General features: G+C 41.1%; 1 protein-coding gene across 5 annotated transcripts in view; it reads right to left on the reverse strand.

Moving 5' to 3' along the window:
- Positions 1-48: 48 nt before the first annotated feature.
- CERS3 (ceramide synthase 3) overlaps positions 49-19,054 on the reverse strand; it is a 43,867-nt gene continuing 24,861 nt past the window's right edge. For 4 of the 5 annotated variants that reach the window (XM_080397234.1, XM_080397235.1, XM_080397233.1 and 1 more), the window contains one exon: positions 49-4,215. In XM_080397234.1, the coding sequence (XP_080253360.1) occupies positions 4,084-4,215 (132 nt within the window). In that variant the 3' untranslated portion in view covers positions 49-4,083. Of the gene's footprint in view, positions 8,784-19,054 lie in introns of all 5 variants that reach the window. The other variant, XM_080397236.1, reaches the window with a different exon arrangement.

Below are 19,054 nucleotides of genomic sequence, written 5' to 3' on the forward strand. Positions count from 1 at the left end.
AACAGGGCAATAGCCCCTCAGTCTATGTATAAACATAAGCACTCCTGGGAAAAAAATAATTATATCTGTATTTGCATATTGTTCTATCATTCCCCAAATACACCTAACTTCAGAAGCAGCCCTAATATGCACAACAAAAACCAACCGAGTACAGACAAAAAAATGTGTCAGCATTCTAGAGCGAGTAGCTCCTACTTTCCAGTAGTTCAACTTTCAAGTACCTTAGTCAAAGGATAAGTCTTGAATAACACAATGACGGATGGCGCACCCACTCATTTTGCTTCCTCTCCATTCATGAATTACCCAGGAAAAAACAAGTTCATTTACAGCAATCGCTGTTACTTCTTTAAGAAGGGTGTGGGTCATCCAGCCTTCTCCGGGGAAGGGAAAAACTTGACAGAGTAAGGAATTAGCTCCTGAAAGGGCCCTCACTGGAAAGCTGAGAGGGAATGGGAAGGCAAGAGGAGGTCACTGCAAGGCAGGGAAAACAAGGAAATCCTTACATAGATACCTGTTTTTAAAAAGTATTTTCTTAGTGTGTAGCGTAACTGACCAGACAAATTCAGTGGCATTAAGAACAAGCAAAGATAATTGTACCCAACAGTACAAATTGACAACATGAGTTCTGTGGAGTAAAGGAGATCTGTGAATCAAATCCAGAGTAGACTGGTAAATCTATGTAGTAACCAAGTACAGAGCCAGCACAGTATATGTGGACAGGAATACCTGAACAAAATTCAGAGAAATTTAATGGAACAGAAGAGCTTCTGCTGAATCTAACGGACTAAAACTTAATTTTCCGTCTAATTCTATCATAAATATTTTGGCATGGTCAAAGTGACGTAGCAAAGCCAGATGCGCAGTGTCAAATCATTAAACCAGGACTCGTTTTGTGAAATGGTAAAATTAACGTATTAAAGCCTGTTGTCTGTGCCATATGCATAGTTGTTCTGCACTTGCATTTTGAGACTCTTTTCACAATAAGATTTAAAAAATGTTAAGGGCATTGAATAGACTGAAAAATCTTGAAGCACCATGACATCAAATGCTTTGGCATGAATTGTGTTCCCCATGACCTCAGCTTCTGGTTTCTGGGTTTCTACCAGCAAAAAGTGGCAAATGAAATGTGTGTACCTTCAGGAACGACAAATCTGATGTTAACACAGGACACGTGTCCAGTCCCACTGTAACAGTCTGTTCCCCTTCTTTCTGTGCTGTGGGCATTAATCCCCAGTGCCTAGGGGTTTGCGTTCAGAAATTTTAGGTCTCATCACTTTGGTTGGCCATGACAGTCATCCCCTGGAAGGGCCTTCCGTCATGTAGTTATTCATTGTAGTTATGTAGTTATGCAACGTCATGTAGTTATTCGGTTGTTTACTGTGCTTAGACTTAATCTTCACCTTCAGGATGTTATTTTCATCCATATTCTTCTGTACCTGTCCAAAATTTGCCTCAATATTCTATGTTTGAATGTCTTGATCTACCTTTTACTCTTCCTGTAAGACCCTGGTTTCACATCAATTTAAAACAACAGGTCTTGTAATTAGGTTGGATAACTGCAGTCCAAAATTTTTCCTAGGCAGGACTCCAATAGAGTTAATTGGCTTCAGTGGGAGACTTGTCCAAGTAGGAAGGGCAGGATTTGGCCTCAACGAGACTATAAATTCCAATTTAAAACTCGGTAGTTGTTCAGAGGCTCACTCCTGTGACAACATCATTCTTCGTGTTTCCTTTCCTGAATTCCTTTCCTAGTCATAGCAGGAAAGCTTTCTGGCACCAAAATTAAATGATAATACTCTGGCCATCTCCCAAAACCCCGTTATGTCTTGAAGAAAACATCATTGTCTCCACTGCCCTCAAAGGGAGTGTAAAGCCTCCAAGACGTCGGGTTTCTACATTTTGTTAGGAAGGGCCAGTTCTTTTCATGTAGGTCATAAACAGGCCCCAATAAACAACCGTGACCCTGCCAAACTCACCAGTTGCTTTAGGTGATGTAATAAGTACTTACACTTCCAATAAACCCACAGCGCAGTATTTAAGGTATTCTCCAAAGCTATGTAAGGAAGCACGCTGCTATACAACAACTACGGAGGGAATTCTGCCTGCTCAGCCCAAGCAGCACAAGTTAACTGCAAGCTCTGGTTCAGGGGTTCCACTCCACTTACCGCACACCTCCCGTCCTTTTCAGAAGCTGTAGGCCATGCTCCTTTCTTAATTCTCTTTGTGGTAAACATAAACATTTGGGGCATTACGTGGTCCAAAATGTAAGTAAAAAGTTAAACACAGCCTAGTTCAACAGACCACACATAGGGATTTCCATGCTACCAGCCCCTGTAACAAAGTACTCCTCAAGTTTCTTGTAACTGCACAGAAAACCCTTCTTTCTTCATATCTGAGATCCCAAACATTTCCCGTTCTTTCAAATGCTTCAGTCACTGAATTATATCCCCCTTTGCCAAGGAAATCTTGAGAAAACAAGTCAGCCATGCAGTGCTTCCCATAGGTCACCAAGCTCCTGCCTGAGCAGCCTTAAGGGGAAAAGAGCTTTTCCAAACCCAAAGCTCTGCACCCAGGCTGCTCGAGCAGTGGTCCCCCTGGTCTCTATCAAGCTACTGGGTTTAGTTCACCAGATGATCTCAGCTACCGTAGAACCACATGGAAAGCCGCTCACCTCTAAAACTTATTACACAAATCATTTATGACCTTGTGAGCTAATGCATCTGGAAATGAGACTGGTACCACCCTGTTTAAAAGGCCCAGGCTCTCCTGGAAAGTCCCAGGACTAAAACCACTGCTGCACTCTGCAGTAGCCTTAGAACAAAAGTGCAAACTTTGGATAGAGGCACTTTTGGTAAGAGAAGCTGATCAAATATCCACTGTTTCTCCACTTCTTACAGCATAAACAATGGTACGTGGCCGAAGTCACATACATCCAATTTTGGCTCTAGCCGATGTGATTCCTGGTTTTCAAAAAGAACAGAGATGGAAACACAGATCCTGCTTTCAAATGAATACGCAGCACGGACGACGTGACAGCGCTTGCCAGTTCCATGCTCCCCCAACGCCCAGATACATGCAGTGAACACACAGGAACCCTGAAACAGAATTTATCAGACTCACTCCTGAGAAGACAGTCATCAGTCCCCACAGGAAGGGAATGGATGAGATTTCTTTTTAATCTTCTGGGCTGTAGATGGGTCAGGAGCAGGGAGTGTTCAGCAGTTTTGAAGACAAATAAGAAGTGCAAAAAAACCCGTGCGAAGACCGAATTTTCATTGACTGTCTTCCCTCCCCACTGCACCTTCTGTTCTAACAGTGGGCCAAAATGGCTGAGATGAAAGTAATTTGTGAACCCGGAGCTCAGTGGAGAATCAGGGCTGAGTTTTGCTGTTTAAACAGTGACTTCTTTGACAGGTAAATCTTAGAAGAACACAGTATCTGAGCTGCCTATCACACAGCATATTTCGGAGAAAGACTTTATTTTTGCAGTGAAGCCAGCTCTTCACAGGCAAGTAATGTGAATTCCTCCACGTTAGCTCCCACTGGCCTCCAGGAAATGAAATCTAACTCAAAAAAATAGCCATTCTGATGAGGGTTTAAACTGAAAAATAAAGACTAAAATGCTAGTCACGATACACCACTGTCAAATTTTTCCCGCCTTGGGTAATTTTGGTTCCTAACGGAGTTCATGCTACCTACCTACCTAGGTAAGTAGGTAATTTCACTAATTTAATCCACAAAACATCTATGAATTAAACTGTTTGGTGAAATATATCTCATAGCAGATTGACAGACATTAGGAATCAATGGGATGCTCCTGAGCTTTGACCTTGTTGAGCACTATCAGTCAGTTTGTCCAAATGATTTTCCAAACACTTAGCAACAATTCAGAAAATGGGCCATTAACACATTTTGTCTTGTTATGCAATTTTCCCCTCCCTTCTAAACTGGGCATTTTTCCAGGTCCAGTAGCCAACAATAAATCAATCACAGTCTCTCACAAGCCTTTTGACTTAAATCCTGTCCTGTAGGTTGAGTTAAAAACAGAGCAGAAATCACTGCAGGAGACAAGGCAGTAAGGGGCTACTGGTGACTGCTGTTTAGGAGATGTTTGCTTGACCCACAGCTGTTCTTGTTGCCATTCTTTGTGGACTCCTCTTCATTATCTGTTACAGAATCCTCCTCCTCTTCATCGCTCCGTTCATCTTTCAAGTCCTAGGGAGAAGAAAGCACTGTGAGCATATTCTATACTTGCAGTATTTACTGTCAGATAAGTTACCAGATTGCTGTTATCAGTGCAGACCTTTCAAAAGCCCCTACAGATGCCAGACAAGCAAGTCTTTTACTGTTAGAGAAATAGGTATCTGGATCCTTACAATGACCTTGAAAAAATAACCAATTAATTTATTTAGCCAGGTGCCCCCATTTGTAGTTGCAAAACGAAAAGATGGCGCACTTAAGTTCCAGAACATGAGACGTCCTCCCTTCTTGGAAATTCCCCATCATCCTCTGAAGACAAAACACCCCTGTCTTCCATCTGCCTCAGCAAATAAAAGCGCTAAAGGGAACAAATATAAGGAAAACTAAATATACTAGATAATATCAAAAATGTCCCAGGAAACTCCTCCTCCCCCCAGAATGGAGGCTGACATCCAAGGACAGACCAGTTCACAACACACTAATTTTGCAGAACCTAATGTTCTTTAGACAAAATTTCGTCCAGGACCTTGGCCCAGTCATTTGACCTCTTATTGCTTGTTTCTGCTTTCCCTTGTAAAGTGTTACTAGTAATCCCCAGGTGCTGTGGGATTAATTAAGAGTTGTGAAGTGCAGGGAAGATGAAAAGAATATTGTACAAAAGCTAAATATGATGAATACAGTTGCCCAAACATAGAAGTTGAGAGGCTGCCTGCTTCTGACAGGTGTAAACTAAACAGTGAATAGTCGTGCCAGCATCTCCTGCTATCAACTTTGCTTAAAGAGACTTACTGACCCGAAAATATTCTCCGCTGCCTGATGGTGTATACATAACACCAACATTTGCAAAGAGGAGGCTGTGTCTATACAGCTATCATATACATCTTGGGTATATCATGCTGCTGAGGGAACTATCAGGGAGGACGGGATGGCTGGTCCATTACCAGGGATGAAAGGGCGTCAATGAGACAGATAAAATCCCTTACAAAAATCCCTTCCCAGCTCTATAGGAACATCTTCTAACAATTGGCAACCATGCTTCATCCCCAGACAGTCGAACATAACACTCACTAATGAATATTTCCACCACACAGAGAAAAGACATTGTGTCTACCCAGTATTTCACAGCAAAGGTTAGGGAGAGAGAAGACAATTCTGTGCTATTTGTCATGGCATGTAAATGCACCGTTAGTCTCCTATTTCTCAACTGCTACCATAACCCAAGACCCTACGATGTGTTCAGAAGTTTGGTTCAAACAATCGAGGCTTTCACATTAAAACCAAACACCTCTATGTCCCTTTGAGTGCAACAAGCTTACAAGAGCAGTGCCTGCCTCCCTAGAAGGACTTCCCATACCAACCGATGACCTGCTCTGCAGACTCAGGGTAGGATGCTGTAGTTAAAGACGCTGTAAGTCAAGTAAACACTTCCTTCTACCTAAGCAGTGGCTGAGAACAGAAACGAGATCAAACCAGGCACCTAAGAAACTTTTCCCATTTCCAGCAGTTTCCTATGTGAATGGCAGCTGCCACTGGTTGTCTCTTCCAGTTACTTGGAAGGTGCCTGGTAGACCTGATACCACTGATAGAATCACCTGATGCCCTCTAGTTCTTGTGTCAGAGGAGATGGGCAATAGCTATTCCCTCTCCAGCATCGCATGATTTAATAGACCACCTTTCACTTAAAACCAGGAGTTTCCCCGTAGTTGAGGATCAAAACCTGGGCCCTCACACTGTGGCTGACAATCTACCCCTTAGCACGAGGGTATCTAGTTTGTTAACTGGAACTCCCAAAATTTAACAGCCAGTGTTGTCAATGTTCAAATGAGGACTGCAGGTGTCACGGTGTCTATTCGTAGTGCCTGGGTGTTTGGCCTGCAGGACCATCTGCTGAGGGAGCCCTGAGGCTTCCCTTCCTAACAGAGTATGTTGCCTCCAGAGCCGTGGGCTGGAGCTGGCAGGCACGTTAGCCCTTGCACAATCTGCTGCCTGTACAGTCACACCAGAGACCACTCCATCATGGATAAATCTGTTCTCTCTGTCATCTTTCTGGATCTCAGCTAAAAAGGCAGAGACTGCATGTTCTTCCTGCTCCAAGATTGATGTGCCGAAGTCAGAGATAAGATGCAGAAAGGAGAAACCAGTGCTGTTCCTGCCCATCCTGTATCTGCTCTCAGAATGAGCTAACAACTTCACTTTCTTAGCCTGCTGGTCTGAGGTCTTTCTGAAGCGCCAAATTCATACACAGAAAATAAATGACAGCTTAGTAATAACTCATCCAGTTGCAATCTCATATCCCTTTATATATTACGCTTCGAGTAAAATGTATAGGACTAAAAAGAAAATTAGAGCCTAAACTCCATCTCATCAGAAACTATAAACTTCCTGGAGATTTTCTTTTGCCTTTTCCCTAACAACATACAAAGGGTATCAAAACAAACAAATCTTACTGTAAATACTGTAAGATAAACTTGGCATGCCATCAGTTAGAGAAAAGGAAAGACAGCCTTTCCCACACGAACAATTTATGAGGTTCTGCCTCTTTCAGATCACCTCTCTCACTCCTGGTAGTTTTGCAGTTTGTATTTGCAGTAAAAGACAAACATTGAGGGTGTGCAGAGAGGCGTGTTACTGTTTTGCTGCCAGAAATATTTCAGGGGGGGGAAAGAAAAAAAAAAAAAAAAAAAGCAAACTAAACCTATGTACGGTGTCTGATGCAGAACCTGCTAGACTCACTAGAAATACCCTCGTCTTCCTGAGCAGCCCCTGGCTGAAGCTGCAAACATGGGGAGTGACGTGGGAGGAGCGTGTTTGTGCTTCGTGGAGAGGCCTAAGCCAGTAAAGCCCCTAAGTGCGTATTTCATTTTGGGTACCTCATTGTCATCCACAGAAGTTGCTGGTGCTCAAACACATGCTTAAGAATTGCTGGCATTCTGCTTTGCTTTCAACGATAGCTGATAAGTGACATTGATTCCTGGGCGTTTTTTAATTTCCTATAGGAATGAGCTGGCATTTTCAGCATGGAACTGGAAACTCTTGATAGGATTTGCTTCCCAGTTTTGATGCTGTCAAGCTGGATGCTCCGATTAAAGGAACTGTATGTAGCGATTAAAAACCATGTAAATGTTTTTTTCCGGCACACAGGAAATCCCTGCGTTTGAGATAATGTCTTACAGATTTCAAAGCAGTGGGAATTAAATTTCTTTGTATTATGAAGCAACCGTTGCAAATTTGCTGAATTTTGGGAAACAGGACTACTTTCGAAATTCTAATATTAATCAGGAAAAAATGCTGCTAAATCAAACCTAAATTTTTATTGTCTTTTTAATCATAAACCTGCTTCCTGACCAAGTGCCTCTACAAGTTCTTGATTTAGATGAGTCTGGCCATTTTTGTCTAGCTTAAGTGACAGAAGAGAACTTTAAATAGCCATAGCTTCATCTGTAACTAGAAAAACAAACAAACCTGTCTTTGCAAACTGTTTAAGCGACCATTATAAATATATTAAGATATCATAAGCAAAGTTTGTGCATCTTAACTTTGACCTCATAAGACTAACAAAAAAAAAAAAGTAACATTTCTTGGATTTTCCCTGCTTTAATACCAAGATGTTTTCTCTGAGCCCCTCACATCATATATTATAGTTGCGTTTTCCAACTCAAAGACTCTGCTCTTACTGTCCCTGAGCAACAACAGATGAATTTACTATCAGAAACACAAGAGCTGGCAAACTGTAAATACCACAACTGAGGCAGTCATTAATACTCACTGCTTTGGTTTAATGGCATCAACTGCATTTATTATACTTCAGATGGTTTAGGGTAACAGACAAAAATGGATGTGTATATTTTATGTTCTGGATGACTAACCAATTTAATCTTTCTAAACGGATGAATGGCTTCAAGGTTTATGAGAAGCAACACTAATGCTATAAAGTCTGCAAGACAGCCATTTATAGTGAAGCCAAAGCCGCAAACTTTTATAATCTTTTTTCCTTTTGTTTAACCCTTCCACCTGCTGCTCAGTCTGCCTCTTTTAGTTAAATGAACCGTATTTGTTAAGGTAGTTTTGGCTTCTTGCATTTCACTGCTGTTGGAGCATGTATCATTTAAGTCACTAGCACCACATCTTATTACATGAACAGTAAAGGCTCTTCAAGAGACATCACCAAGGAAAAAGATTTCTTGAAATTAAGAGATGAGCAAGCTTCCTAGGTCACTTCCTAGCCTCTTGTAAGCGAAAAAACATCATCAAATCTCCAGCTAAAGTAAAAGAGAATTTACTTCTAATTGTGCAAGTTTGTCTCTCAATAAAGCACTCCGAAATCACTTCCCTCTAGTCAAGTTCTTGGCGCTGCACTCTTTCTGCTGCAGCTGATGAGAGCATCGGGAGAAGGACACGGCTATGCTGGAAGACAGATGGAAGTGGGTTTCCTGTTTCTACATGCTGGCCATACAATCTGAAGCTCACTGGTGGAGAAGCGGGACCGGGCAGACACCACCCATCTCTCCTGCTTCCCTTTACTGGGTACATGGCATCTTCGTCCATGTGCATGTTGAGGTCGCAATGCAGCCATGGCTTCATATCTGATACACAGTAGTTAGAAGTGGGAAGTGCAAGAGCAGAGGAAAAGACAATGTCAAGCCGTATTAAAAAAAAAAAAAAAAAAAAAAAAAAAAAGCAAAAATAATTGTAGCGGTGTGGCAGTGTGGATTGATCCTATAAACAGCGAGGAAGCCTTAGCAGCGTGCCTTCAGCTTTCTCAGAAAGGGAAAGGCACTTGATAGCAAATGGATCGTTGGGTCAATGCGGCTTACTGCAGGTTGTCAAGTCAAGGTCTCAAAACACAAATTGTTACTATAATGACATGCTCCAAAACAGAAATAGCTACTGGGGCAGCATGGAGAAAAAGAAAATGGCTGAGAGATATCTGAGCTGAAGACATTTCTGCAGTGAAGTTCAGTTGCTACATTTTTTTTTCATGAATCTGCTTCCAATGCAGCTTCTCTCTGGTTCACCCTGATAAAGGCACATAATTTTTAAGAGGCATACCATAACTTCGGTTGGCATTATGAAGGCAATAGTGTAGGGTCTGCTTCATAAATTCATGGTGTAAGGTTGGGAGTACAGTGGTGGGGGGATGCTTGTTTGCTTTTTCAGCTGACCAGCTGAAAGAGAGGACGGCACAGGCTTGCTGTGCCTTAGCACAGGCAAAAGTGGGCAATACCGGTCTGTATCATTCAAGCTCTTTCTCACTGGTGTAACTGTGTCCGTGTGTGGGTGGGAGATACACCAGACCTAACTCATCCAGTGGGATCAACACTGACTCAAGGTTTCTCAGCAGCATAAGGAGATTTCAATTTTGCTCTTGCCTGGACAAGACTAAAACCAACCTATCTTCTGGGTTAAGCATAATTTATGTCCACACAGTTAACTGGATTTCTGCTACCAGGTATGGATACAGAAAAGCAATTCACAGCTGATTCTGGAATTTTAATTATGTGTTTTCTGATTTGCTACAATTTAGACATTTTCTGATTTTCAAATATTTATTCTTATCCTAACTTAAATGTATCTTATATGAAAATCAGAATGTCCTAAATCTTATATCTTAAGGTAGAATTAAGAATATTTTCATCTAAGTATCTACAAACATATTGACTAGATCTTGATTTTTCAGTGTAAAGACAATAAATTTGACAGCACCTGCACATATGGAAACAGCTTGCAGTACAAAGATGAAAGCTGTTAGTCAGGTCAGCAACCACTGACTCAAATAAAAGAGATAACAAACAAGAGAGATAATAAAAAGTCAGTCCAAATAGATAGAAGCGGGTACTCTTCTAACAAATAATACTATAAAGTTGATGAATCTCTGTGTTCAACATGTTTAATTCAACATCAGTAATTCAACTCAGCTGACATATGGCTTAATACATCTTTACTTTCCTGTGGAGACTAAGCAATATACATTTGGATTCGGGCATACTGTTCTGTATTTCCAGCCTGGAAGATTTTATTGGAAAATATATTTCCCTTTTTAGCTTATACACACTAGGCAACATAAATAATGTTGGTCTTCCATGGAAGATGCACTGTTGGACTCTTTTCTGCAGTTTTTAAATGAAGATGCAGACTTTCCAGGTTAATTGTGTTTGACATCTTGTGGCCAAAACTCCTCTTATTTAATCTCTCTATTCTATGTAATACCTGTTCCCCAAGCTTTCCACTGAGTTTTCAGAGAGAACTCAAAGACGACGTGTGAAAAACAGATTAAAAGAAAAGTTACACTAACCCCACAAATAGTGAAAAGAACAGTCTCATAAAACTAGATGTTATTATTAGAACATGTCCATGATTTTGATTGAAGGAATAAATTCAACCTCAAAAAAATATCACCTGTGTTATCACTCAGCATAACACACCTGTAACTGGGGCTATAATACCCTGGCTGTTCAGAAGAAATAAATCTTTGTTTACAGTTAATCAGGTACTCTGTGGTTTCAATAAAGTCTGCTAGCTGTGTTATTGAAAACCACTAACTAAACCTTGCACTCAAGTGTATGTGGCTTTACGATAATGTCAAAAGCCCAGGAGGTACTGAGTGAGTCATAATGTCCCACTGCTTTTTGAATTCTTCCAATTTTAAATCCACAGTTGGCAAGGAAACAAAGAACAATATAATAGGCATTTGATGCTGTTCTCTATAGTGAACTTTTTTTTACCCTAAGACAGAACTTGCATTAAGCCAAGGAGTTCAGTGGTATGAACTTTTATCAGAACATGCACTTTTATACCTTATAAATGATTTTTTGGCAACAAAACAGCTGATCAGACACTTGCACTTTTCTCAGTGAGGTATGATACTGCACTTAGGATGAATGTTTTGAAATAACACAGCTGCTAAAGAATATTCCTACAGAAGCCTTATAGCACTATTAGACTAACCTGAAACCACAAAGTGTACCACCACATAAATGACAGGCACTTCTACCTAACGTGTCCATTAAGGTGCTCATTTCTCTATTTTCATTGTTAGGAGGCATTCCATTCCTTTTGTGATGTATCTAAAGGTTACTTCTATTTAAACATTATCAATCCAATTTTCAAGTCACATACCTAACAAGTAATGTCTTTTCACTTGACATTCACATCACAATACCTAAAATAATTTCAACGTTGTATCTATAAACACCCTGATATATTGAGGCTGGATATAAAATACTTAAAGTAGTACCTAATGAGCACGCTTTCTTAAATAGCATTGGAAGTCTTTGAGACTTGTGTGCTTAAGCACTTGGTGGTGGCTTTTCTTCACTGAAGTTCAGCATGCTGCAAGTCAGGTATCTGTTCAGAGACTGTTATCTGGGGCTGCTTTATCACCAAGAGAATGAGAAATGGCTCTTCCCAGAGCGTGAGCTGCCCCACCGCTGCTGGGGTGAGAACACTGGACACAGAATATTGCTCACTGGAGACACCATTCGTCCTCCACTGATTACATGGGGATCCTTGAACTTGACCTAGACACAGCTTAAGTTACACAGGACAAATCCTACCCTCACACGCTTCACACCCATCACCGCCTGACTCGACTGATAGACTGATGAGGTTGGTTGGTTTGCTCTCTGATGGTGTGAACTCTGCAGAGTGCTGTGCCCAGTCAAAAGTTATTAGAATTGTGTTACAGAGGAGAGACTGCTCCTTTTAAGATTTCCTCCCTTCTTCGAATGTAATAAGGATTATAGAGCACTCCTAGGGAAAACATTTTCTTTAAATATAAGATAGGACAATTTCCGTTCTCAATTGATATTAATCTATCATTAACTAGGTTTATTTCAAGCTTTTTTTTTAATTGATTCAGCAGATTGCAGTACTGCGAACCCCTCTGACAGTATGAGAATTACTCACCTCATAACAAAGTCACAATTCAAACCTCTGCAGCATATATTAAAAGTAGTAAATGAAGGCACCAAAAGTTCTGTAGAAGGCCTAGGATTTGCTCTGTGAATTCATTTTTGGCAATTGAAAAAATAAATACATATGCACACTATATATATGTATAGATTTTATATAGGTGCATACATGTAAAACTAGCAACAAATGGAACATTTCTTTCATAAATGTCCTGCTACAAAATTAAAAGATATGAGCAGTTAACAAGGGAAGCCAGAAAAACTGTCAGCAACTGCCCTTCTGTGAACAGCAAGGCAAATCAATTAATTTTAAAGCAAAAACTTTACCGTTTCTCTTCCATCTGCATTAGGAACTTCCACATAAAAAGAGTCATTTAGATCAGGGATTTACTAGAAGTAGAGTTGGCCTGTGCCAGACACACATGCAGAGAGAGGGGTGGGGGTGCTTGTTTGGCCAGATCCATTGCTGGTGAAAACTAACACAATCGCATTGACTTCAAGTCGAGCCGTGCTCATTTATACCAGCTGAGAACCTGGCCCTGTATCAACACCGCAGACTTTGCTGAACTGGCCAGGGCAGGAGGCTTTGCTTTCAGAATTACATATAGCTTCAGTTTTCTGTTCTTAGAGGCAGCGGTCATCTGCAGCTTCTACCGAAGTCAAAGTCAGCAGCTTTGGGAACAGCAGGCTTTTATTGCGGCACGTAAGGGACCTGCACAGCCTGTTTACGGCACAGCTAACATCGGAGAGGCAAAGGGAGCATCCACACCCCCAATTTATTGGGCTACGGCCAGAGGATTGAGTCTGCTCTTGCATGGTCTTGTGTGTGTATAACAGGTCTGTGGAAGGGTACTTTGTCCTCACTGCCACCCCAGCATACATTCACAAACCCATCTATTCCAATGAAATGCCCAGAAAATATTTTCTTCAGTTTCTTATTAGTTCATTCCTCCACAAAGGTCATAACAGTCCTTAACTTCAGTTTTTTAAACTTTACCTGATTTTTCTATAATAAAGTGAAAGGTGTTGTGGAATTCTCAGCATTCTAAGTGAGTTTATTTAAAAAAAAATGATTTAAAAAAAATATCAAAATTCCAGAAAAGAACATTGTCACTGTTTTGAAATCCGAGATGTATATTTTAGGGTATAGTGTAACATACCTTGCTGGAAGCCATTGCCCAGCTGCTAACCCCTTCAATAATCTGGAGTAAAAAGTGAAGATTTAAATAGCAATCTGCCTTTTAGCTCCCAGTGCCAGGAAAATTAACTAGTTGAGGCCAAGGAGACCAGGCAGTGCTCTTGGACTGGCACGTAACATTTGTGCAGTAGAGAACAACTGGTGGCTTTTCGTCCTTCACAGGCTCTGCTGGGCTACACACTTGGACAATACACATTTCTGAGGTCAGCTTTGACTTCACATCTGCAGTAAGGGTAGGACTCCAGAGCTCCACAGCGTGCCCACAGCGGCTTTTCTCCTTTTTGCCTATCATTGTAAATACCAGCCAGCAAACCTCGGACCCTTTTATGCTTTCTTCTGCCTGCCTCTCACCCCTCCTCCCTCAGCTGAATTTGGCAGCCTGAAGCGAGACATGTAGCCAGGCTTTGGGCTTAACTAGATTGCTGTAGCAGAATGGGAAATATGCAGATGAAAGAAAGTCATAACAGGAAGTAATTTCCCGCAGATGAAAGAAAGTCATAACAGGAAGTAATTTCCCTTTACTAGGGCATGAGCCTTCACGCTGCTGACCTGGCTGGCTAGCTCCCATCTCCAGGCTATTAAAAAGCTCATGTCCCAAAGGCAATAATTTGAATCAACTGGGAAGGTTCCCAGATAGACTGGTTTTCATCTCTAAGAGGGAAAACTTTCATTGGTCCTATTTAGTTTCCCCTACTAAGCTATCCTCATGAGAAAACCTGCTATAAATATTTATCTGTTAAGAACCAACAAATTCAACTTCTCCATAACCCATTTTTCTTTAAAATGGGGAAAAGGCAACCCCTACTAATCTAGTTCAATCCATCCTGTGTTTGTGCTAAACCTTCACTCAGAAACTCGAACTCTGAAGCAGGACATGAGTGTGTACTGGCCCTTCCCAGTTTAGAAAGTAACCACAAAATCTCCAGTGAAAGCTTTTCCACAACTTCCCAGTCCCACAGAGTCATGAAATTGTAACTAACTAGATTATCATTATCCTCTAAAATATATTACTGCTTTTAAAACAAGTACATGGAATTCAGGCAAATACACCTCTCGGTCTGTTTTATCAGCACCCTGATAGCCATTGGTGCAGTACAGGCTTAACAAAACATGTTATGTAAAAGACAACAAAAAACTTACATGCCTCTAGTTTGGGAAACCAAACCCTGTCCTCTGCTTAACTCCTGTTGAACAGCATTTTTCTGAAATGAATGACTTCTCACTGAATGTGTTAATTCTATTAAATTTCATTTTCTGATTGTAAATGTCCTGAACATAACTTTTTTACTGCTTTGGAAAGAAGAAAAAAAAAAAAATCAGCTGAAAATCTGCCTTTTTAGGAGTCCAATGAACTGCTGTGCATGCCAAAACCAACTATACATTTCATGCTTCATTTTCACATCCCAGTAATTGCATGGTCTATGGAAGCACAGCACAAGTTGTGCATGATTAGGGTCATGTGACGGCCTTTTGCAGCTCCAGTTAAGAGTCAGAGTTTGTTACCTGGGAGCAATCAGGCTCAGCTCACCTATGGTGTGTCTAGTGCACACCGAACAGCGCACAGCTCAAGCACAAGCACTGGATCCAAATCTGTTTGCCACAAAAGAGATTTAAAATGTAATCTCTTTAGAGGCCATTATACTTTCATGTTATACAGAGCTTTTTGTTCCTATCTATAGTTTTAAGAATAAGATTTCTGATTAGGATTAGATATCTCAAGTTATTGCACAGTTCAATGAGAAAGTCAGTGCTGCCTCAGCTGCCAGAACAGCGAAGTGTTTGCAGTCACAGCATCCTGGGTGAACACCGGCTGAAGAGTGACTCCGTTTTAATAAAGGAAAACCAGCAGATTTTAAGCACTGTGGATTCATAGTCTAATTCTAAAGGACATAGATTTAATTCTATAGGCAACTAAGGAAAGCAAAGCAAGCAAGTGCTAGGGGCTTCGATTTGTCACACGGAAGTCTGTACTTCTATGGGGAAATGTTTAAGGACCTACAAATCAAAAAATACCCATTACTTTGAAGAACGTGCTATAGGCCTGTGTTTTGTGAGCAAGAAAATTCTCGCTCAAGTTCTGCGCTGAAAGCCCATACTCCCCAGACCCATGTGGTTACAAAATAAATACAAGATTTCTTTATATATATATATATTAATCGTATTTACTTACAATACTTACTTACTAAAAATACGACTTCTGTTTGATGCAAACAGATCAAGCACAAAAACTAAGAGGAAAAATCACAAATGTATCCCAGGGAAGGAAGGTTCTGCAGAAGCTGAGGCAAGTCTGAATAGCCTCAGACTAACGCAGCTAAAGGCATCTGTCAGGAGCAGGTAGCATGGCCTCTGGGAACTATAGCTTAATCTGAAAACTTACACAAAGGGTTATAGCAAGTCTCTGAAGAGATAAAGTCACAGCAAGAAAGATAGAAAGTAACACAGGCCAGCACCTCTGCAGGTGTAAAAAAATCATTATTCTTCAGAGTAAGTAGCGAGGGCATGTTTTATAAAGGCATGCTATGCCTGTGTTCCAGAGGACTTCCAGGCCTTGCCTACACATTAATATGAAAACACATCAAGTATTCTAGTTCCACGGGCACGCTTTTAGGGATACAGTTTTAGTCATGTATCCTCTTTTGATACAGAAAAGGGAGTAACCGATTTAAGGACTCTTTATATGGCTACGCGCTTTTCATGGCAAGGCCTCTACTGGCATCCCAGTGTCAGTGTATAAGAGCGAATGAAGGAAAGAAAGTTAACTTGAACTGGCAGAGATTTCTCAGTACAAGAGCAATCATCAGTCAGAACAAAATGCTGAAGTAGAAGATTGATTGCTAGAAACAGCAAAAATATCATAACAAGTATTTCACAGCTCTCATTTCAACCCCAAAATAGTATTTTCTTATTGTTTTCAGCTACCCTTACTCTGTCATTAATCATTCTTTGAATGCTAACTCTCACTGTTCCCTTGGGAATTTGGACCAAGTAAGGAACGAACAAACCACGGACAAGGATACACCCAACCAAAATCTTTACAAAGCCTGTTTACTGAGTACAAAACACCAAAGGAATATTGAAGAATACATAGGTGGCACCAGCTAATTTTCTTTAGAGTGACAAGTCCAAAAGCCTGCTCTACGGCACTGCAAGGTCTTTTCTGCTTCAGGAAAAGCTAAGAACCACAGTGAATCAAAAAACTGCAGCTGATGACTCCTGAATAATAGTGACTGTTAGTAAGCAGCTCATTACCTTACTTGAAGGCAGCCTGACAGAGACAAAAGAATTAAAAGAGAAAGAAAACACATTTCTGGTCATATTACAGTCTGTTAAAAACCTGCCGTTACCTTCTGCCATTGATGGACTTTGCATCAGCCCTGAAGTATCTGAGTCATGTGGACATCATGCCCATTTCCTACAAACTCACACATATTTTTCAAGATGTAAAGCACTGAAGTCTCAAAACTTTAACTCAGTGTGTAATGATTTTAACATGTATTTTACATCTTAATTTGCCATAATAATGTGGCTATAAGCTGCTGTCATTCGCTCCCTTTTTCTGACCTTGGAAATAAAATGTTTAATCTCCATGGGATTTTCCTGGCGAGATATTTTAAATCGGTGCATATGTACATACTTCTCTATATGTTTTTTCAATTTTCCTAAAATATTCTCATATGTGCAGACATGATGACTAGACATGTTTCAGTGGTGCTTGAAACTTGATACAAGTGGGTAATTTAACCATGTAATTGAACAATATTACAGAAACACACGGAGTTTCCAAGGCAACAAAAGGCCTTGGACATCAAGATGGCAGCCAGCAGCGAACATTGCAATTGCCTGACCTAACTTGAAAAGAAATTACACTGAAGAATGTCCTTCCTCTCACAGCAGAACTGATCTAAGATACATGGCTACAGGTCTGACCCTGAAGGGCTTTTCTTGCATGTGCATCTTACTCATACACAGGGTCACAAAATGCCATATGACAAAGGACGTTCGGGTTCCTTTTGGGGTATTCTTTTTATATTTTCCAGATGTAAGAACAATCTTTGCTTTGAAAAATTTAGTACTCCTGTCCCCTCAAGTTTATCCCCGTTGAAAATAAAAATCTTCTCAATGCAAAGTAGCTGAGTGCAGCTTAGCTTGTCCATGCAGGGTTCCCCCTTATTAAGGCATTTCTGGAGGAATGGGCTGGGGGAAAGGTAGCACAAGTCCCGTGAGCCTGGAGAGCAACGCTGCTCCATGCTACCAGCTTCGGTGCCAGAGACTCCCATGCCTGAGAAAACAGGACAGAGGGACACAGCAAGATCATATCCTCCCCTTCTTTCCTTTTTCCTCATTTTTATTGACCTCTGGCTGCAGTATTTGGGAGGAGAGAAACTGCAAGGTTTTTAGTCCAAGTTCTTTTTTGCTGAAGCAAGTCAGTCAGTGGAGCAGTTATCCCAGAGGACTGAGGGTAACTGTCCCCTTCATTAGTGCAGAGGGGAGGTGACATCCAAGATGAAAAGCTTCTGACCCGACAGTCTCAGACAAAAGCCATGTCTTCCTGCGGGGAAGAGTAAAGCATGGAAGAAGCTCACGAGGCTGCAGTACTTAGTGTCACTTCTGTATGGATTCCTGCTTTTTATAAAGCCTCCTGCCAGAGTCCGGAGATGAGTGTCGAATCCAGACCCACAGTTCTAAGCAAGACGTGACACAGCTCTGCATGGCCCTTTGAATAACACCAAAGGGGGCTTGGTGGGTATGTGACATCCTGGAGCCTTGGGCCCTCCTGTTTACATCACCCCCCCAGAGTTCCACCTTTCATGTCTTACCAAGACAAGTCCTTTAACCTGTCCTTCAATAAGGGACAACAGCACTTCTCACTGAGAATAAATACATCCAAGCCCACTGACACTCTCACAGGGTGATGACATGGTCCAGAAAGATACAGTCAGAGGAGACACCTGGCCCCGGATGGATGCTAGGAGCTGTTAATGGCTGCACTGTACTGGTTTTCACTGGTGACCCCGATAACCCAAGGCAGCTCAAGGCACAGAGGGCAATAAAGAAAATTCTTTACACCCTTTCTATGCTCAGAACTTCCTTCAGTTAAACAACAACATCAATCCCTATTCCCAGTTACATCATGACTTAATTTTTCCATCTGAAGTAGCTAACCGTCACTTCAAGAAAAATGTAAAAAATTGCCTGTTTTGTGAATGAAAACTTCAAAGCCTTGGGCAGAGAAACAAACCCCTTCTAACACAAGGATGATGGCTCACTGGTATTCCACTAAAATAGCAACAGCTATTTGTGTGGAGTATGTCTATAACAAATATGTGGGTATAAAAATGCTGCCTTGCAAACACCATTCTTTTCGACCTTGCCTTTACAGCTTTGGAGGCACTGGCTGCTTTCACAGCCAAGTTTGCCACCGCTATGGAAAACAGGCTGCACATGCAAGCCAGCTGAAGTCATACAGACTGAAAAGGGCTAGGGCTGCTGCTGCTACCACTGTAAAAATGTTATTTGGAAACCATCTTCCTAGAGAGCTGTATAAGGAATCAAAAATCCACGGTAGAGATGAAGGCTTGATGCTTTCCCATTTTTTAGCAATGACTAATACAAAAAATCCTCTTATCTCAAAATAAAACATTTCTGCCCCTTACAAAGGCATATAAGCAGGCAGGGCAGAATGGCCTTATATAGCTGGCCTAGTAATGTCCTCTTCACCACTGTATCTACAGACTTTCTTGCA

This window comes from Falco punctatus (assembly GCF_963210335.1).
Source record: "Falco punctatus genome assembly, chromosome: 7".
NCBI classification, from domain to species: Eukaryota; Metazoa; Chordata; class Aves; order Falconiformes; family Falconidae; genus Falco; species Falco punctatus.